This window comes from Balaenoptera borealis, assembly GCF_965194805.1.
Source record: "Balaenoptera borealis genome assembly, chromosome: 2".
NCBI classification, from domain to species: Eukaryota; Metazoa; Chordata; class Mammalia; order Artiodactyla; family Balaenopteridae; genus Balaenoptera; species Balaenoptera borealis.
In genome coordinates, this window is record NC_138867.1 from 106,503,415 (window position 1) to 106,525,173 (window position 21,759).

The window sequence follows — 21,759 nt, forward strand, 5'->3', positions numbered from 1 at the left end:
TTAAACGGTGCTTTACTTTCTTCAGACAGTATTATAGACACTAAAAACAGGGCTACAATACCTAACATCATGACTTACAAAGAAAAACCATAGCAAGGTTTTTTTAAACAAATGCCCAAACTGCGTAATTTTCTTAAGCAACTGCTTTTATTAACCTTGTATTGATACACATATACTTTTTACCTATTTTGTACTTCAACACAGGGAAGGAAACTTGGCTTTCAGCACAATCCTTTCATGAGATATTTAAAGAGTACCTAGTTGAATAACGGGAAGCTCACAAGTGTGCAGTTTGTGTGTGCTGGGGAGAGTGGGTGTGGAAAGGGGGTTAGGAAACGTACGATTCAAGCACCTGATTCTCCGACATCATTTTTTTGTTGGTTTGAATTTTTAATCAAAGTTATACATTCTCTTGATTTAAAGAGTCAAATAGCTCTACAAGACTTGTTATGGAAAATAATCCCTCCTGTCTCCATGCCCCACTCCCCATTTGCCCTCTCCTGAAGCAATGGTATTTTCAGAATTTAGCTCCCTATCTTCTGTAAGCCTATGTTCCTATTTCTTGCTTTTGTAATTTTAGGCATTATTGATTTTCCACTACAGAACATAAACTGCCTGCCTCTCTGACCTACCTTCAAACCCTGAACTCTTCCTGCCAACATGCTCTCAGAAGGCCTATCGTCCATGTTTGGCTTAATATTCAAGGTTGACAACAGCATACCTGGGTGAACACTAGTCACAGCTGGGCCATGGAACATGTTATATACCTTTCCTTCCCTGATAAATTTATCATTGCTTGGTTTTTTCATTTGCTTGCTTCTCTGTCATAACTCAACCCCAAATTCTTTGCCAGTTGTCTGAATCTCTCCCTACATCCTGACACATCAGGTCATCTACAGGTGTCATCTTCTTGCAAGGCTTCTGTCCCAGTGCAGGCTGGCAGGAGTCGACGGGGTGGCGGCTGCTGCCCTCCAGGGGAGTGGAGGCTGCCAGGAAGACAGAGCCGCAGGGGCCAGCGTGAGCGCGGCAGGGCCCTGGGCTGAGCCACTCCAGCAGCTCCCGGGCAGCTTCTCAAGAGAAGGACGTGGACTCCCAGGAAAGAAAAAGTGCACTATGCCGAGTTCACCGCCAACACATGCTGCTACACGCTTGGTTATTCTGAGAACAAACCTAAGGGCAACTAAAGAAGCCTAACAGCTAAGGAAGACGGTCTGAGGTTGCATAAGAAATCCAGACGTGCTCTGCATAGAATTCCACACAGTCGTCCGCAGGTGCAGGTTCTAGGTAGGGCAGGAGCAAAATCTCCGTCCGCCCCCCAGATTTCTTCTGTGGTGACACAAGCCATCCTGAGCGAGAGAAGCTGTGATAATGAGGAACGCCCTCAGACATCTTAAACAGCAAGTCGTTCCACAGGGATACTGTGCCATGGTCCTCCATAAACAAGGGACACTCCCTTCAATCACACCCTTTCCAACACCTGCTGAGGAGGGTGACGTGAATCAGTACTTGCTACCGATTTCTTTACTTGCTCAGGAGCCGTTCCTGCACCTCCTGACAAGACTTCTATTTTCTTCCCTATTATGTTCTGTATTTTTCAAATTCCTACCATGGCATGCACTATTTTTTTCTAAATTATAAAAATAATGCTAAAGTTTAAAAAAAATCAGTAACTACTAGTAACATAAAAATCCATCTAATCTATCTTTTATTACTTAAGGCTATGTCATGAAAATTTTTATTTTTTAAAAAAGTCTCTTGATTTAGGCTTCAGAAGCATAAGGGATTAACCACTGTCAAATTCAAAATGATCCATTTATTCAAGGCAAATAGTAATTTTCTTCGTCTTCTTCAGAAGAAAGAGATGCAACAATGCCTGAAACACTTGAAATGTCAATTGAAAGCAACTTTACTGAAACTTGATTCCTTGGGCCAGAGGCAGGTCCTTACTGTAGTTGATGGTACTAAGGAGGGGGAAAAATGAACAAAATTAAATGAAGGATAGTATACACATAATAGAGGAAATTTTATGCCATTAAAAAAATGTGTCGGATCTGCATATATTAGCAAGGTCAAATATTCAAGTTAGAAGTTAATGAAGAAAAAAATTAGGATACAAAAAAACGTTAGTATAGATCCAGTTTTATAAAAGAAAAAAAATGAGAAACACAAAATTCTGGAAAGACACACAGCATATGTGTTAGTCATGGTTTTCAGGGCACAAGAATATGGGGATTATAACTTCATCTTCTTTATGTCTCTCAATAACTTGTACTGAATTAGGAAGAAAAATACAGATATTCCCATTTTGATAGAAATAAAATAAAACTATAATAATTTGGAAAATAAAAGATTCCCTCTTAGCCAGTCATCTGGCTTTTCTCCTGAGAGGAAGTGTCTCCATCAGACGGGTTCCAAAAAGGCTGCAGCTACATGCTTGGTCCCCTAGATCTCAAGTACACAAGCAAAGTAAAAGGAACATAACTGACTTCAACAAATGGGAATCAGGCAAAGAGCATGCATGTGTCTGAGAGTAAATAAGCCATAGCCAAAGCACCTCAGAAACTCCTGATATATACTTGAAATTCGCTAAGAGTAGATCTTAAGCTCGCTCTCTCGCTCTCTCTCTCTCTCTCTCTCTCTCTCACACACACTCACACACACACACACACACACACACACACACTGTTGTGAGGTAAAGGATGTGCTAACTTGATTGTGGGAATCTTTTCACAATGTATGTGTATGTCAAATCATGTTGCACACTTTAAATGTACTACGATTTTATTTGTCAATTATACCTCAATAAAGCTGGAGGGAAAAAAAAATTCCTAACAGACATGAAGTTGCTGAGGAGACAATGAGCGAAGGTGTAGGAAACCCCTCTCCCCGAGAGGTTCCAGAGCCAGTGAGAAGCAGTAAACGAGACAGACGGTGTCCTGGGTTCCTCACCCTGTGCTCTTTCTACAACCTAACACGACATGGGCCTGACCCCACACACCATTTTACTGCTCTTGGGTAAACTGATTTCTACCAAAGAGGGAGGGAACACAGAAAACAAAGAAAAAGCAGCTCCTAGCCAGAACGTCCCAGCAACAGGTTCCCTTGCCAGTTACCCTTGTGCTGTGAACGTGCTAATCCACTTTCAAAGCTTGTGCTCACTATTCCCAGAGCTGTATCCCCCAGCTCGCTAGCCAGGCCCGCAGCCCGCCTGCACACCTCCACGTCCTACTGCCCTGGCAGTCCGCAGGGGTGGTAACTGTACCCAAGGAAAAAAACTGAAAGGACAGCCTCTTCCACCTTCTCCTGCTGGTTGACCCCAAGTGTCCTGCTCCTGTGCTGTCTCTAGACAGAAACCACTACCGAGGTGGTTTCACAGTCAGGCGCTGGGCACTAGCTGAAGCTGGACAGATGGGTAGGAAAATAATAGCACCAAATAGATGCTCTGGCAGGGGAGAGCTGTGGAATGTTAGAAACATAAAATCAAGAGAAACTGCACGAACACAGAGCAGACAGTAGGAGACTGTAGAAGCACATTCCAGAGGCTGTAAAGCCAAACCATTTTCCCAAAGCCTTTTCTTACCAAGTAGATCTTCTCATGTACTGTTTCCAGGCATCACTACCAGACTCCCTGCCACCGCCAGTGTGCTTCTCTCCTCCTAGAGAAATACACAAGCAGCTCATGAATCTCGTGCAGTGCCTCTGTGTGGGCTCCTACTCAGGATCACAGAAATGAAGACACCAGGAGACCAGAGCTACCTGACCAGCTACCTTACAGGTAGCCAGAGTATCCCCTCTGCAAACAAATAAATAAAAGACAGAGACCAAACCAAACGGGAAAAAGGGAACTAAGTTGGAAAATAAAGTAAAAGGAATTAACCAAAAAAACAGAAATGTCAGGAAGCACCTTAAAAAAAACCTTACCATTAGACCAAGGTGTTAAGAGTGGAAACCTCTGAACAGTGGAAATGTAATTTTATTTTCCCATTTATGCTTATCTGTATATAATTTTCTACAGTATACATAAACTGATTTTATAATAAAAAATTTTAAATGTCATATTAATATTTTTAAAGGTTACAAAAAGATAATGATTCCATAAAACAAGAAAAAGGTACTGTTCAAAAGTGTGCCATCAAAGCACACTTAGTATCGTTTTTAGTAAGAGCAGAGGAGAAAAAAACAACAGAAGGGTTAGAAGAAAAGTTTGAGGAAATCTCCCAAAAAGACTAACGAGATGGAAAATAAGAGGGGAAAAAATAAAACAATTAGATAATTCTTCAAGAGATAACATTCAAATAATAGGAGTTCTAGAAATTAAAATACAGAAAAATCAAAGGGAAAAAAATGTCAAAGAAACACTATCAAAACAAAATAAAACTATCAAAAACTTCCCAGAACTAAAAACTGAGTCCCAAAGCTAAGGCCAATTACTGGCCCATTGACTGTCCAACAAAAATGTTTACCAAGATCTCCATTGAGGCATATTACTGAAGAATTTCAGAACATCAGACATAAATAACAGACCCCAAATTTTTTGAAATGGGAGAAAAAAAGATCAGAAATCAAAGTGGATTGGGCTTTTCAACCACAGTAATGGAAACCAGAAGACAAGTAAGTTATAGCTTCCAAAGGCTGAGAAAAATTTACAATCTGTGCAGAAAAGACATAGCAGGTCTGCTTACAATGTTGCTGGCATCTGGAAACTTGTAGGCTAAACAGTTCCCTACACTGTCTCATTGAGCAAACAATGTGGTTTATGTTAAATACCTGCTTTCCTTCAGGGAGTCTGGAATTTGGGTGCTTAGGCAGAGGTTGCCTGTGTGACCGACCCCCAATAAAAGCCTTGGGTACTGAGTCTCTATGCTTTGCTGGTAGACAATGTTTCACGTATGTTGTCACAATCCAATGCAGGAAGAATTAAGCACATCTTCTGTGACTACTACACTGGGAGAAGACTTAGGAGCCAGATACTTAGTATCTGGTTTCCTCTAGACCTCACCCTGTGCAATAATGTCTCACAGGAAAAGAGAGGGAGAGTTTAAGAAAGTTAATCTATGATAACAAAGGGTCAGTACATAATGTCTAAAGTTGTGAAAGAGCAGTTAAAGCACATTATTTAGAAAAACTGAAGTAAATTCAAAGGTCAATTTCCTTTTTCCTTCAGTAAGAATCTCAAAGTAGCTGCCTCTGGGAAAGCAGGAGGAAGACCAAAGTATGGGGCAGAACTGCTTTTTGCATTATGAGACTTTTTAAAAACTTTAGGAATTAACTGTAAAGGCTGAAATAAAAGAGTCAATTGGAGAGAGAAGGCATGGGCTGGAAACAGGGACTGAAGGCCTACAGAAGGAACAGACACTCACTTAATAGTGGAGCGCAGAGATAAAAGGCTAAACTGAAATCAGGAACGTCTATCAATGTCTGTACGCTGAACAGTAATTGCCCACTGCTTTAAAATGTATAAAAGAAGGCTTCTAATTATTTAAATTTTTACAGGTAGTAATGTATGTTTGTTTTACTTCTGTGTGTGTACATATATATAAATAATGCAATCTGTTTTTACTATATTTTGGATAATTTTTAATAAGTTAATATATGATTGTTGGGAAGCCCTTTTTAAAAAAAAAACAAACAAAAACTTTTACTATGAGCACTAAGTTTAAGCATCAAGAGCCCTAGGCTCATTAAGAGAAAAGAGGAGCTGGGCCCAATGAAAAGAAACAAATCAATATTTTATCTAACATAAAAGATAATGTGTAATATTTACTATGCCCACTTTGCAAATAAAAACCAGAATTTTTCATGTGAAATTTTCTGGCTTTAAAGCAGAGGTTCTTAATCTTTTTGGGGTCTTCAAGCGTCTCCCAAGAAAACAGATGCCATCTCAGGGGTTCACATAATTCAGGTAAAGGGCCCCTGTTCTAACACGATGCTGCATCTGAGAATAAAATGCAGGACCTTGGACAACAACTCTGAATACAGAGCATAACTCTCTCGACCATGTCAGACCAGGTAAGATTATTATTTCAGTGTCTTGGTCAAACTTTTCTAAAATACTAGTGCTTTTTCTTTGCCGCCTGTTATGGACTAAATTGTGTTCCCCCTGCCCCAATTTCACAGGTTGAAGCCCTAACCTCCAATTCCTTAGAGCGTGGCTGGCTGTATTTGGCAACAGGGCCCTTAAGGACGTAATGAAGGTTAAATGAAGTCATAAAGGTGGGGTTTTAAGCCAATAGGACTAATGTCCTTATAAGAAGATAAAGAGACACCAGGGATGTACGTGCACAGAGAACAGGCCATGGGAGGACACAGGAGGAAGGCGGCCATCTACACGCCAGAAGAGAGGCCTCAGGAAAAACCAAACCTGCCAACACCTTGATCTTGGACTTCCAGCCTCCAGGAATGTGAGAAAACACATTTCTATTGTTTGAGCCACCCAGTCTGGTATTTTGTTATGGCAGCCCCGGCAGACTAATAAACTGCCCAACATGAAAAAGGAGAAAGGATTCTCTACGTACCAAATGCACCTCCAATCTCAGCCCCACTCGTTGGAATGTTGACGTTTACAATGCCACAGTCTGATCCTTTTGGGCTGTGTGTAAAAAGGGAGGCAAAATGAAAGCAAAATATGTGAAAGTAAAAAAAAAGAAAAAGAAAAAGGAAAAACATACACACACACACACACACACACACAAAACAAATGTACAGATATGAATAAATAATCCAAACAAAACCTCTAAGACTCTCAATGCTAAACAAAAAAAAAAAAGAAAAAAAAAATAGGGTACTTCCCTGGTGGTACAGTGGTTAAGAATCCGCCTGCCAATGCAGGGGACACGGGTTTGATCCCTGGTCCAGGAAGATCCCACATGCCACGGAGCAACTAAGCCCGTGAGCCACAACTACTGAGCCTGTGCTCTAGAGCCCGAGAGCCACAACTACTGAGCCCACGCTCCGCAACAAGAGAAGCCACCGCAATGAAAAGCCCGTGCACCACAACCGCTATGAAGTGTAGCCCCCGCGCGCTGCAGCTAGAGAAAGCCCTCACGCAGCAACGAAGACCCAATGCAGCCAAAATTTAAAAATATAAATAAATAAATTTATTAAAAAAAATATTTTCACCTGTGATGGTTTCATTTTCTTTTTTTATAGCCCATTCACCACACAACTCAGACTTAACGTAAGTTTTCAAAATAGACAAAGTTATACCCAAGCCAGCGAAAGATTCTGCCCAAATCCTTGGTAAAGATGCTGCTTGAAAGTCCCTGTTTTACTTCATTATTCCATGCAAAGACCTCGTCTTCATTCTAAAAGGACAGACATTGAAAGCTGTTAGATGATACACACTGTTCAGGTCCAAATTAACTAATGGTAAACTCATTTCGTGAAATTTACCAGTATAATTTTAGTGCACAAAAGGAAACTAAGGAGTCAACATCTTCCTAATTCTGTTTATCTTGTACCGTGTTTTGTGGGATTTTCCCCTTACCTCAACTTCGAGAAAAACATGAGTACATTCTTCCATTCAAGCCACTATGTATCAGAGCTGTTATTTACTGAGCTCTTACTATGTGCAACACACTGACCTAGGCATTGAGCAAGCATTTATACATTTAATCCTCACCCAATGACACAGGCTCTGTATTATCCCTATTGTACAGATTAGGCAAGAGAGGCTAAATGACTTGCTCAGGAACTCACAGTCAAACACACAGACACAAGACAAAACATGAAATTATACTCTGTAGTCACATTATGTGAAATAATAATAGACAACTTAAAGCAAGATTTTAATTAATGCAATCATATAATTGCAACAAGGTATAAGTCTCATTATCTTTTAACTGTTAATCATGGCATAGCCAAGCCTTGATTCAATCTCTAGACATCTGCTGGCATGGTAGGGCCTGTCACGTGCTGGGAAGGAGACCCTCTAGTTACCTTTACCTGTTAAAACCTCTGCAGCCTGTCCTCTGATACAAATTGTAATTGTATGTCTACAAATTGCCCTTGTATCTTCTCATTTTGTCCACTGATACTTAGCACTCAGACTACTCAGACTATCAAACTACCTGGTCCCTTTTGTGCAGAAGCTGACTTCATAGTCCACACAGCTCAACTGTATCAACATAGCTGATACAGGTGATGAGGGCCACGTTCCCCATAAATTTCAATGTTGGCCCTCTACTTGTCTTAATTCCCCTGGCAGCTAGCTTATGCTCTACTGTTTAAAGTGCTCACCTCATCATAGTTTGTCCTTAACCTTCAAATCTTTACTAATCGGAGTGACTTTCTAAAACCTCCCTAAAGCCTGAGTGAAATTTAATATGCCTTTATTTTCTCCTAGTCTTCTCATTTGTTTCAATGTTGAACTAGAGAAAAGAGAAAAGGAATCCATTTTTTTACCTTGAATTTAAACACATAAAGAATCGGGGCAAAAGTCTCTGTGTGTACAATGGTTGCGTTGTGGTCAAGGCCTGTAACAATTGTCGGTTCTACATAATTTCCAGGGCGATCCATAACCTGCAGTAGAGAAAGGAAATAAAAACAAGAGCATTTTGGACTTCCTTGGTGGTGCAGTGGTTAGGAGTCTGCCTGCCGGTGCAGGGGACATGGGCTCAAGCCCTGGTCTGGGAGGATCCCACATGCCGCGGAGCAACTGGGCCCGTGCTCCACAACAAGAGAAGCCACCGCAATGAGAAGCCCACACACCACAACGAAGAGTGGCTCCCGCTCGCCGCAACTGGAGGGGGCCCGCGTGCAGCAATGAGGACCCAACGCAGCCATAAATAAATAAATAAATAAATAAAATTTATTTAAAAAAAAAAAAACAAGAGCATTTTGTTTTCTGGTTCTTGGAGTCAGAGGATACCATCTTTGTTTATAATTTTGAGAAAAAAAAATAAACACCATTTATAAGTGAATTATTTCTCCAAAATGACTTCCCATCATGAATGAAAATTTTCTCTGCCTCTTATTGGTTCTAACATAGTTGGTCAGAAAAAAAAATAGAAAAAAGGAGTCAAGGATAGAGAGCTGTGCCATGCATCATGACCAAGTTACAGTGAAAAAACGCTGTTACAGGTGGTTATTTTTAACTTCACATAATTTTAAAAGAGGTAATCCATACCTGTTCTGTTACAAACTGTATTGTGCCCATATCCACACCCCCAAATTCTTATGTTGAAGCTTTAAACCCACCCCGCTCCCATTATGACTAAATATGGAGACAGGACCTTTAAGGAGGTAAAGTTAAATGAGGTCATGTGGGTGAGGCCCTAATCAGATAGAAATAATTCCTCCTAAGAAGAGGAAGAGACACCAGGGACCTCCTATCTCCAGGCAGGGAGGAAAGGCCATGTGAGGACATGGAGAGAAGGTGGCCGTCTGCAAGCCAGGGACGGAGGCCTCACCAGGAAGAACCAACCCGGCCAGCACCTTGATTTGCGACTCAGCTTCCAGAACTGTGAGACAAATTTGTTGTTTTAGCCACCCAGTCTGTGATATTTTGCTATGGCAGCCCTAGCAAACGAACACATTAATACAGAAATCAAATGCTCTAAAAGGGTATACTATAGACACTCTCCTAACTAACCTCCACATAACCAAATTACTAGTTCATCTCCACTTAACTGCTATAAAATATTCTGATGCCTGCAGCAAGCTGCTTGGCTGGTGGTCAGCTCTCCAGGGTGACTGTGTAATTCTGCTCTCACCCTCTGAGCTGTACATTTACCAAGAGTCATCTGTATTTACTCCCAACCCTGTATGTGACAGCTGTATTTGTTATCACAATACCATATTGCATTATGTAACTTAAGTAAATATTACACAAAGGGGAAAAAAGAGCTACTTCTAAAGATTAAGTTAAATGCTTAAAAAAACTCAAGGTAAGTAACAAAAAGTACAAATACACATACACATCTCTATCCAATGAGATGTGGGTATGTCAATGTTGAGAGACTAGGGAGAAGGATTCTGCTTCTCAGAGAGCTTTGCAAGAGACTCAGTTTTCAGTGATTTTTAAAGAAGTGAAAATAAATTGTAGATAATAAATTATATGTATAGCTTATTCAAGGATGAAGACAAATTCCTATCATACATGAAGAAAACGCCTTGAATCTACATCTCAAGAATCAAACAAATATAGTGTGAAATGAAATTCATATTTTATGGCAAGACAAGAAAAATTTAAACATCAAAAACTTTCTCTGGGGCTTCCCTGGTGGCGCAGTGGTTGAGAATCTGCCTGCTAATGCAGGGGACACGGGTTCGAGCCCTGGTCTGGGAAGGTCCCACATGCCGCGGAGCAACTAGGCCCGTGAGCCACAACTACTGAACCTGCGCGTCTGGAGCCTGTGCTCCGCAACAAGAGAGGCCACGATAGTGAGAGGCCCGCGCACTACGATGAAGAGTGGCCCCCGCTTGCCGCAGCTAGAGGAAGCCCTCGCAAAGAAACGAAGACCCAACACAGCCAAATAAATAAATAAATAATAATTAAAGGTGCTAATAATTAAAAAAAAAAAAAAAAAAAACTTTCTCTGCCCTATGGCCTCCTCTCTCCCCTCAACTGTGCACTGTGTATCTGTGTCATGCATCAACCAAACCTCCCCATCGGCAGAAATACCTGCTCAACCATAAACAGCAACATTCTCCTAGCACCACCAAGACAACTCCTTAAAAGGTAACATTCCTTATCTTGTAAGGGGCCATGATGAAGCTTAGATCTAGATTGTGTAAACTGTCAAAGATACGTCATTCAATGTACCGCCCTCTGTCTAAAAAACTTATATAACTGCCTTGACTTCTAACAGACAGAACGGTTCTCGGAGCTTTCTGAGGTGCTGTTCCCGGGTTATAATCCTCAATTTGGCTCAAATAAAAATTTCCATTTCTTTCATAAATCAACTAATTTTTCATCGACAATAGTAATATGTGTTAAAAATGCTTTTGGTATGTATTTTTTTTTGATTCCCTGCCTTAAATGACTTAATAATCACTACTAAATACGGATTTTAAATTGCACTAAATACAGTCTTCTGTACCATGAAAAAGAGGTCTCCCTTCCATACAAATTCCCAGGGACTCAATTCAAAGGCAACCCTGGCTCTGAGTTGTGTCTTTCCAGAAATGTTCCATTCACGTTACATTGCCATTCTTTAAAATATGTATTTCCCCGTTATAAAAGGGATGGAGAAAAGAAAAGTGGCAGTCAGGCACCCTTCATCAATTTACCCGGAGCCCTGCTTGTGCGAAAGGAAAAGAAAGAACTTGTCACTCCTGATCTCAAGTTGTCATTACCTTGCCACCATAGACCACGGTGCCACCTTCTTTCTTTGCTTCCTCCACTGCTCCAAGAAACATGCTCACTGCCTGTTTGGTGTGGAGTGGCCCATAGAGAACATTAGCTGGAAAGAAAAAGGAATGCTCTTCATTTCACCCTAACTGGCATCATTTTATAATTAAACAGCTTTCCCAATGAACAGACCAATCCCTTCATATATCCCCTCAGTTTAGAGCAGGAGTCAGCAACTTTTCTCTGCAAAGAGCCGGACGGTAACTATTTAATGCTTTGCATGACATGTGGTCTCTGCCACAACTACTCAATTCTGCCAATGTAGTGCAAAAGCAGCCACAGAAGATATGCAAAAAAGAAGGTATGGCTGGGTCCTCATAAGCTTTCTATACAGAAACATGGAGGGCCAAATCTAGGGAAAGAGCTGTCAATTCCACAGAGTACTGCAGTAAAAATATAAGCTCTGCTTATTCATTACAGGGTGATCATTCTCTAAGAACTTCACAGAACCTGCAGTCGGTGAACAATTTAAGGGGAAGAGGCTGATGCTCCCTCTGTATGGCTGCCAGAAACCAGAGCATTAAAGGGGACCGTGGGACAGAGGAAGAAGGAAGATAGAGGTAGGCCTCAGCGAGGAGGTGGGAAGGGCTGGGCAAAGAGCAATTCCAGCAGGGCAGAGCCTGGAATGTCTGGAGCACTGAAAGAAGGTTGGAGAAGCTGGAGCTCAGGGAGCAACGGGGCAAATGGTGCACAGCGGGTCCAGAAGGCGGGCGGGGACACGGCCGAGGTCAGATCACGAAAGACTGTGAACTTGCAAAAAGGGTCTCAAAAGCCATCCAAGTTTTAGTCAAACAGCAATGAGTGTTTTTAGCAAGAGAGTAAATTATTTAATTACATTTTTAAAAATTACTTTGGTTATGGTGGAAGGCAGAAGTGGAAGCAGAAAAGTCAGGCAGGTGACTCTTGCAACCTTGCATGAGGGAGGATGGCGGTATCTGGGAGGAGGAAAGTGAAGAGGGAAAAGCTTCTCAAACTCATCCCATCTCAATACCATCTCCCAAGCTCACCCACCGGCCCACATCAAGCACTCAGATCCTAACCTAGGAGCAGACATGTCACCCCAAATGCAAAATAAACTGCTTTGTATTCCCTCGGGCCTCTCAGGAAAGGGAAAAAAATAAAAGTAGAAAATCAGAAACTCTTATAACACCATGTGTCAAAAAGGAACATCTTTGGAATCAACCAGATACTCACAGTCCCACGGGTTCCCAACACGGATCTGTGCATAGGCCTTTTTAAGTCTATTAACAACTTCATCATGAATGCTTTCATGTAAAAACTAAATGAAAAAAGAAACATTCAAGGGATTAGTACATATAAATGGACTATTAAATAGCACATATAAATGTACGAAATTGTTAAAAATGCACAATTTTAATTTTTTTCCCCCCAGCCTTTTTTTTTTTTTGGCCGTGGTGCACAGCTTGTAGGTCTTAGTTCCCCAACCAGGGATTGAACCCGCACCCTCAGCAGTGAAAGCGCAGAGTCCTAACCACTGGACCGCCAGGGAATTCCCTCAATTTTTCTTAACAGTACTGATTTATACAGTTGACCCTTGAACAACATGGGTTTGAACTGCACGGGTCCACCTGTATAAAAATATTTTTCGAGAGTAAATGCTACAGGACTACATGGTTCCCAATTGGTTGCATCTGCAGATTTGGAAGAACCATGGATACAGAGGGCTAACGATAAATCACAGAGAGGTCCATAGTACTGGAATGGATTTTTCTGTATACCACTACAGTCCCTACAAAAATTGATTTGGGTTATGACTAACAGTATCCTCCAATATTTGACACTAAATATAAAGCATGGCTATGTATATTTGCTCCAGGACACAAAGGAAAAATAAAGGTTGACCAAATAAAGAAATGCTTGACTTTTATGTCATTTCATAGTTTACCATGTAAATAAGATTATAATCTTTTGGAGTACCCCTGTTTCCTTCTTAGCCTTAAGGTAATAAATGTTTAAGGTGAACAAATTCAATAAATTGTAAATACTTCACAAACATCGTAGCTTAGATATTCTATCGTAGTAGGCAGATAAGGTACTTTACTAACTGGTATAAGATGATGCCTTTAGAAAGTGCAGGCTCTGGGTTTCTGCCGGTTAAATCCGCAGAGCAACATTTAAATAAAGAAATAAATAGGAAAAAAAAAAAAAAAAAGAAAGTGCAGTAAGAGAACGTTAGAACTATCCTTGTAAAACAAGCAAGTTCATACCGCAGTTCATACCACGTCAACTGAGTAATATAAAAACAAAGGAAAGATTGATATTCATTCATTGTAAAATACAGGAAAAAGTGAATATGCAAAGTTATGGCAAAAGTAAAGACTTAATTTCCCTATATTTCTTATCTATTCTAATTAACTTAGATTATGTCAACCTTATAAAAAATTTGTTCATACTCATTGTGGGTGAGAGGAAAAACCCAAAGCCAATTCCTCCATAATTCAATTGTAAACTGTTTGTTTTTTTTTTTAATTACAGGAGGAAAACTCAACAATAATAATTTTTTAAAAGGCAATTTAGCCAAATTTTCTACCTAATCAAAACTTGTTTGGCCCAGTTTTTCAATAGCATGAGTCATGAAAATCAAGGTTGTATCCCACACAAAAACATTTTAAAATCTAGCTCAAATCTAAGTGTGGAGATTAAACTCCCCAAACCCCGAACACTGAAGCGAAACCACTCTCCTCATATGCACTTAATATTAATGTGTCCTATATACATGCATGAGGACTTATACACTTATATAGAGAGAACGCACATATATTTACTTTCCAATAAACTATGTCACATCAAGTCAAATCTAAGACTTGACCTATAAGCCAAAAATTTTTAATTTTTTAAAATATTTTACCACTTAAAATGTTTTTACAAGAAAGCTAAGACTGTCTACCTTTTAGCAAACAGTTGTAAATTTTTCAAATGTTTATCTTGCTTTATGCTCTAAGTGACATGGGACTTTGTCCACATTGTTCTAGGTGTAGGACTGAAAGCAGGTCTCATCACCCACGTCCAACTCCAGTCAATGAGGACTGGACCACGTTCAGCTTGGGGAGGTAAGGCAGAGCCCCTCGCTGACCAGCAGCATCTGCCACGAGCACAGAACAGAGCAGCAGGGCCACATGTTTGCCAACCACATCCAGGGAATACACGTTTCTAGCAGCGTTTCTACGACACCTCCTTAACAGTACAGTGTGTTGAAAAGCAGCGTTGGAAGAGGAGGACACTCTCACGGGCCCATGCAGACACACTCACCAGGCGCCTCGCAGTGGTACACCTCTGGCCGGCTGTCCCCACGGCTGCAAATAGAGCTGAGGGAACGACTAAGCTGAGGTCCGAATCCTCAAAAGCTTGGGGAAGCAGAAACACACCCATCAGTGTCGTGAGGTAGGCAGACGAGGTACTTTACTAACTGGTATAAGATGATGCCTTTAGAAAGCGCAGTGAGAGAACGCCAGAACTATCCTTGTAAAATAAGCAAGTTCATACCACAGAGGCAACTTTTCTCCCAAAGAAAATGATATGAGAATAGAGCGATGAGCTCCCCCTCCTCTGACCTCTTCATCTTTCACCTCTCTGAAGTTTCTGATGCTGACTGAGCCTTCTCTGCACCTTCATGTGGTCTCTTCTCTAAGAGCACCACCGTCTTTGTCAGTTTTACTTGCCTCCAGTCTCAACCCCACCGCCCATTTAGATGGCAGCTTCCCTGGGCCCATAGAGAAGTCAGTGGGATCCTTCTGATTTATTACCACCATCAAACCAAGCTCTCCAACAACCTCTGCACCCTCATCTGCATCAGTCCATTCCCTAAAATGCCTCTTGTTCTCCCCGCTACAGAAGCTTTTTCAAATGCCTCAAACCCCTCCAGCCCTTTACTCCTGCTCCAGATGACTTCACCATTTACTTCGAGGAAAATCTCAAAGTGATCACACACAAGGCCCTTTCCTGCTTCCTCTGCATCTCTGAAGAGATCAGTGCAAAATCACTTTCAGATTGCTCTCTACTTTTGTCTATTCCTTCCTCCTCCTCTTCTGCCCTCCGAAGAAAAAACCAGCATAGTCTTTACAAGGTTACCCTTCCATTGATCCATTGTATTACTTATAATTCCTTCCTTTCTATCCCTTCCAGAAACTTACAGTCCCAATTCCCTCTTACATCTTCAATTTCCCCCTGTCCAGTCTAAGAGCATTCTCAGACTAGCATCATGGTTAAGAAGGTGGATTACACAACCAAACAGACCAAAGTTCTTATCCATCACCACCACTTATTCATTGTGCTATTTTAACTTTTTAAGCCTCAGTTTCCTCATCCATAAAATGGGATAATATTATCTGGGGTACTAATGGACGATAGTAAGGAGTTTTAGGAAGAGAGCTACGCTCTGGGGTCTGATTGCCAGGATACAAATGCTGGCTCTGTCACTTCAGGCACATAATCATTTTAAGCCTCGGGGTGTAACCTTCAAATAAGATTAATAAAGGTATCTGCCTCATGGGGTTACTTTGGGGATTAAATGACTTATTGCATATGAAAAAACTGAGCACAGTGCCTGGCACATACCCACTGATCAATAAACGCTAACTATATTTTCTAATCAACTCTCTCTTCTACAAAATCAGAAGTTCATCCAAAACAAACCCTTCACCATATAATTTTTATATCTCTGGTGTACCCCACAACACATAAGCATTTAAACATGATGATAATGATGGCAATATACAATTAGCAAGTTTTTACCATAAAATTCATGATTCTATGAAGTCTCAACCAACTGATGTTCATTATATTATCCAGAAGTTAGGCTGGTAGACTATTTCCTTTTGTGACTATAGGTAAATGATAAAATGCCTTAAGGAAGTGTTCCTTCCCAATGTAAAAGCATTCAATACCCCACTGAAGACAAACTAATGTTTTTGGGAAGAGCAGGTCACATAAGAGTTATTTATTTATTCTAGAGAAACATGTGGCCAGTTTTCAAAAAACAGAAGGAAAATAAGAAACAATGACACATTAGAAAGTCTCATACACAGATTCTAAGCCCCAGGTAACATTTTCCGAACATGAACGCCTTTCCCTCCTAGTTATCTCTGCCTTCAAACCATGTGTCCTGTCTCACAAGGAAAGTTCCTAAGCATGGGAATTAGATCTTAGACACACACACAACATAAAAGGGATGAGTTCTTACACAAGTTCTATACATTCAGGATGGCTACTGAAGATATTCTAAACAGAAATCACGCAAACAAAGAAGAAAAGGCAGCCTTACCTATAATTGCATTGTTTCCTCCAAGTTCTAATAAACTTCTCCCTTTAAAATATATAAACACAAATTAATTCCTATTTCATTGTTTAACGCACACAGCTACACGGCCTCAAATCATAGCCTATCCCAATTGTTTTAATTTATTTTCTGATTTAAAACATAGCATGAACATAAAATAAACTGTAACTCAATTAAAAAAAATTTTCAAGGGAAAAAAAAAAAAGCATGAGCATCGCATCAATGTCTAGATTCCTGATTTTAATAATTGTATCATGGTTATATGATAGAATGTCCTTGTTCTTAGGAAATACACAAAACACATTTAGTGGTAAAGGAATACAATGTCTTCAATTTTCTCAAAAGGTTCAAAAATATGCTCTCACAATATATATGTGTTTGTGTGTGTGTGTGTGTGTGTGTTGCTAGAGAGAAAGTGATTTTAAAAATGGTACAGTTGGTAAAACTCATTAAAGGGTATATGGGAATTCCTTGTATTAGCCATGGAATTTCTCTAAGTTTGAAATTATATCCCCCAAAACTCCAAACAGTTAGTATGAAATGGTGCAGTCACTTGGAAAATTGTATGACAATTTCCCAAGAATACAGTATTACAATCTGTAATCTGACAATTCCATCTCCACCTTCCATATCCTTCCAATTCTCTATGTGCTCCCTAACTATGTTCAAAACCACCAACCCCCTCCAGGAAAAGCACCTACAACTTAAGACAGGCAGATGTATCATTTAAGAATTGTAATCCTACTAATGGTACTACTTATACGAGAACTACAAACTACCGATTTGAGTTAAAAGGAGGGGTAGGGAGGAGGACAGTATCTGCTAGTGGGAGAAGCAGGATTAACGATCTTGAGCACCACTGCACATACTTAACTGGCCATTTGTTTATCTTTGAAGAAATAATCTAATCAAATGCTTGCCCATTTTTTAATTGGGTTGTCTTTTATATTACTGAATTGTAAGAATTCTTTATATATTCTAGACACAAATCCCTTATCAGATAAAGGATTTCTAAATATTTTCTCCCATTCTATAGGTTGTTCTTTTCACTTTTTTGTGTGCCCTTTTTAAGTTTTTTTTTTTTTTTTTTAATGTGGACCATTTTTAAAGTGTTTATTGAATTTGTTACAATACTGTTTCTGTTTTATGTTTTGGTTTTTTGGCTGCGACGCATGTGGGAATCTCAGCTCCCCGACCAGGGATCAAACCCGTGCCCCCTGCATTGGAAGGCGAAGTCTCAACCGCTGGACCGCCAGCGAAGTCCTGATGGTGTGTCCTTTGAAACAGAAAAGTTTTTAATTTTGATGAAGTCTAATTTATCTATTCTTTCTTTTGTTGCTTCTGCTTTAGTTGTCATATCTAAGAAACCACTGCCTAATCGAAGGTCACAAAGACCTATTCCTATGTTTCCTTCAAGCATTTTATAGTTCTAGCTCTCACCTTTAGGTCTTTGATATATTTTGAATTAATTTTTGTGTATAGGGGTAGGTTGGGGTCCAACTTCATACATACGTTACGGTTATCTAGTTGTCCCAGCACTATTTGTTGAAGACTATTTTCCTCGTTGAAATGTCTTGGCACCCTTGACCATAAGTGTAAGCGTGCATTTCTGGGCTCTCAATCTATTCCATTGATTTTTCTATCTTTACGCCAGTACACATAGTCTGGATTACTATACTTCTGTAATAAATTCTGAAATTGGGAAGTGTGAGTCCTCTGACTTTGTTCTTTCCAAGACTGTTTTGGCTATTTGGGGTCCCTTGCATTTCATATGAACTTTAGAATCAGCTTGTCATTTCTACAAAGAAGCCAAGTGACATTTTGAAAGGGATTGCATTCAATCTGCAAATCACTTGGACAGAACTGATCTCGGGCAGTAATAATATTAAATTGTTTCCAAACAGTGAAAATGGGAGGTCTTTACATTTATTTAGGTCTTTTAAAATTTCTTTCAATGATGCTTTGTGGTACTCTGTGTGAAAGACTTATACTTCTTTTGTTAAATTTATTCCTAAGAATTTTATTCTTTTTGATGCTACTGTAAATGGAAGTTTTATGAATTTCATTTTCAGATTGCTCATTGTTAATGTATAGAAATACAAATGATTTTTGTATCCTGCAACCTTGCCAACCATGTTTATTAGCTCTAATAGTTTGTAAACTTCCTTTTTAAAAGCAATGCCCATATAGCAAAATAGCTGACAGATTAACTATTCGAGTCTCATCTTATGCTAGGGTTAGAGTCTAAATCAGCAAAATAGGCAAAAATTGACCGTCAATATTATCCTAGAAAACCTCTTTAGTGAGCCATAAAGTAGAGCATACAAAGCTATGTCTTACAACCCTTTTCAGTCATATACGCATGAAACAGAAATGAGAGAAAAACAGATGTAAGTCTTCAACACCACATTCACTCTAGGTCCTGTACTCTCTCTGGTCCTGTTTAAATTGTGAGTTTTCTTTTTTATTTGCCAAACCAGTCTGATAGAAATTGATAACTGCATTTGATATGATTCCACTATGGTCATTTAGGGAGGGAATGACATCCTTTTCCAAATTATGCTATTAAATCTGCTATCTCCCTAATATTAAGCCACTATTAACTGTACCCTTCCTTTTACTTGGACATTCAAATAAACACGGCTGGTGTCTCCATGGAAAAGGTCAAGGAAAAAAACCCAATCTTTATTTCATATCCATACCTGAGGGAATTAAAAGCTCGATATAAAGCCAACACTTACCAAACCTCTCCTGCACCATAAGAGCCACTTTTTTTCCCACCTGAGTGCTCCCAGTGAAGGACAGCAGGTTCATTCGCTCATCTTTGGCCATGGCTGTGCTGCAAGGGGAACAGACACGGTCAGCCAAGCAGAGAAACCTAGCAATGGTGGCACTCGACGGTGCCAGGCCAGAAAACTCTGAAACCCCTGTCATGGAAAGACAGTCAGTGAAAGACACAAGGATCTATCCCAAGGGAGCAAGGGAAGGTCTTCATGACAATGATTTTCACAAGGAGAACCATACAGCAGAACAGGCTAACCCATTCTGGGAGCTCTCCGTAAACAGAAATCACCACAAGGACGTTGTTAAGGAAGATATTCCTTCTTGTACTGATGGGTGACTGGACAATACGACCGTAGCAGTTCCTTGATGAGCATCCCAGTTATTTTGCAGTCTCTTAAAACTGACTCCTGTAAGAACTAAAAGTTTAGGGACTTCCCTGGTGGTCCAGTGGTAAAGAAGCCGCCTTCCAATGCAGGGGATGCGGGTTCAATGCCTGGTTGGGGAACTAAGATCCCACATGCCGCGGGGCAACTAAGCCCACGTGCCACAACTACTAAGCTTGTGTGCCTCAACGAGAGAGCCCACACGCTACAACTAGAGAGAGAACACCGCACACCACAACTAGAGAGACTCCATGTGCCGCGACGAAGACCCAACGCGGCCAAAAATAAAAAATAAATTTTTAAAAAATATGCAAAAAAAAAAAAAGAAAATTTTAAAGACTGTAGGGAAATATCCTAAGGATCCTTCTTGGAAGCTGACTTAGAAAGGCTGTGCTATTTCCAGTTTCTAAGGAATGTAGACCAGACACTACTGATCTGAACCTTCTTGCTCACAGCTCAGAGCTTCAAAGGGCTTGGTGTGGGCCAAGCAAGGCAGCCACAGCATCAGAGCAACGCAGGGCTGGAACTGTGAGATGAGACAGTGCGTGTGGGCTTCCCAGGTCAGCCCGGCACATGTGAGCACTGACACTCAAGGGGGTTGCTGGGTAAAGCCCTTCTGCACACATTACTGTTATTATCTGAGCTATTCCAAGGCCAACGTGAATGACTGCACGCCCAAAGTACAAGAACAGAGTGGGTCAAAGGATAGACTATTTGTTTTAAATGACAATTTAGATAATACTTCACTATGCACTCTTTATGTGGGAGTTGTATTTTCTAAATAAAATTTCTAAAATTTTCTCACTTATCTAAAAAAAAGGAGTCATTTATTACACCTTTTTGAGACTGCCCATGAAGTACAATCGTGCGGTCAAAGTGCTGGAGGGGGACTAACACGTTCATCACACCTGTAAGGGTTCTAAGACCTGACTCCTATGAAACGCCATCTAATCAAAGTCAAGGCTGCTAGAACCAGCTTTCACCATGGTTCAGAGACAGTACAGTCCATTCCAGCTGAAAAGATGCTATGACATTCTGCCAAGTGAAAGCAGCCGGATACAAAGGCCGCATGATACCATTTACCTGAAACACCCCGAAGAGGCGAACCAACAGGCATGAAGTCGATGAGGGGCTGCAGGGGAAGGGGAGGGGGAAATGACTGCTAATGGGTACCAGGTCCCTTTGGGGGTAACAAAAATGTTCTGGAATAAGGTAATGGGGATGGTTACACAACATTGTGACTGACTATTCTAAAAACCACTGAATTGTACATTTTTAAAGAGAGAACTTTATGGTATGTGAATTACATGACGATTTTTAAAAAACAATAAATTAGAAGTTGTGTCTCCAGGGTTCCCTTTATTGGTCAGCTGAAGAACCCAGAGAAGAGGTTAGGTCCTTGGTGGGGAGTGAGAAACCAGAGCACAATTCCACAGCTTTGCTTTGTAAGTGAGCACGTTGATAAATCAAGCATTAGGAAGCCATGGGCTGCACAGTGGTACAGCAGGGTGTTATTTTAGGATATAAACACCTTACAATAGTAGCTCTGGGCAATGAAAAAGACAGTTCTCACTCATCCTCCAACAGACGCTACACATTAATGAAGTAAAGCCCAATGAGATCCGTAAAAATAATGATTCCAAAAAAACCACTCTCAGCTCCTGAGCTATACTGAGTTTCGAAATTCCAGTAAAGATGATTCTAGTTGACCAACCCAAGCCCTTCAGCAGAAAGACACTCTGGGCCTATTATTGACCTACCCAATATCCGCTCCACCACAAGTCAAGGAACAAATCGCACCAGGCAGCTTGTTGTCCTCCAGAACCTTGGCTATTATCCTAGGGAAAAAAAAAGCAATTACTAAGGAAGGGAGTGATTTCATTTCTTACCATTTTTTGAAAAATAACAATAAATTCCAACTACGTGACTACTTTCTTTTTTCA

General features: G+C 40.4%; 1 protein-coding gene across 1 annotated transcript in view; it reads right to left on the bottom strand.

Moving 5' to 3' along the window:
• Positions 1 to 369: 369 nt before the first annotated feature.
• ALDH7A1 (aldehyde dehydrogenase 7 family member A1) overlaps positions 370 to 21,759 on the bottom strand; it is a 38,355-nt gene continuing 16,965 nt past the window's right edge. The window contains exons 8-18 of the mRNA XM_082380712.1: positions 21,577 to 21,654; positions 19,391 to 19,488; positions 16,635 to 16,676; positions 14,624 to 14,718; positions 12,548 to 12,632; positions 11,299 to 11,405; positions 8,404 to 8,520; positions 7,207 to 7,304; positions 6,516 to 6,589; positions 3,581 to 3,656; positions 370 to 1,961 (exon numbers count right to left, since the gene is read on the bottom strand). Of these exons, the coding sequence (XP_082236838.1) occupies positions 1,907 to 1,961; positions 3,581 to 3,656; positions 6,516 to 6,589; positions 7,207 to 7,304; positions 8,404 to 8,520; positions 11,299 to 11,405; positions 12,548 to 12,632; positions 14,624 to 14,718; positions 16,635 to 16,676; positions 19,391 to 19,488; positions 21,577 to 21,654 (925 nt within the window). The 3' untranslated portion in view covers positions 370 to 1,906. The remainder of the gene's footprint in view (positions 1,962 to 3,580; positions 3,657 to 6,515; positions 6,590 to 7,206; positions 7,305 to 8,403; positions 8,521 to 11,298; positions 11,406 to 12,547; positions 12,633 to 14,623; positions 14,719 to 16,634; positions 16,677 to 19,390; positions 19,489 to 21,576; positions 21,655 to 21,759) is intronic.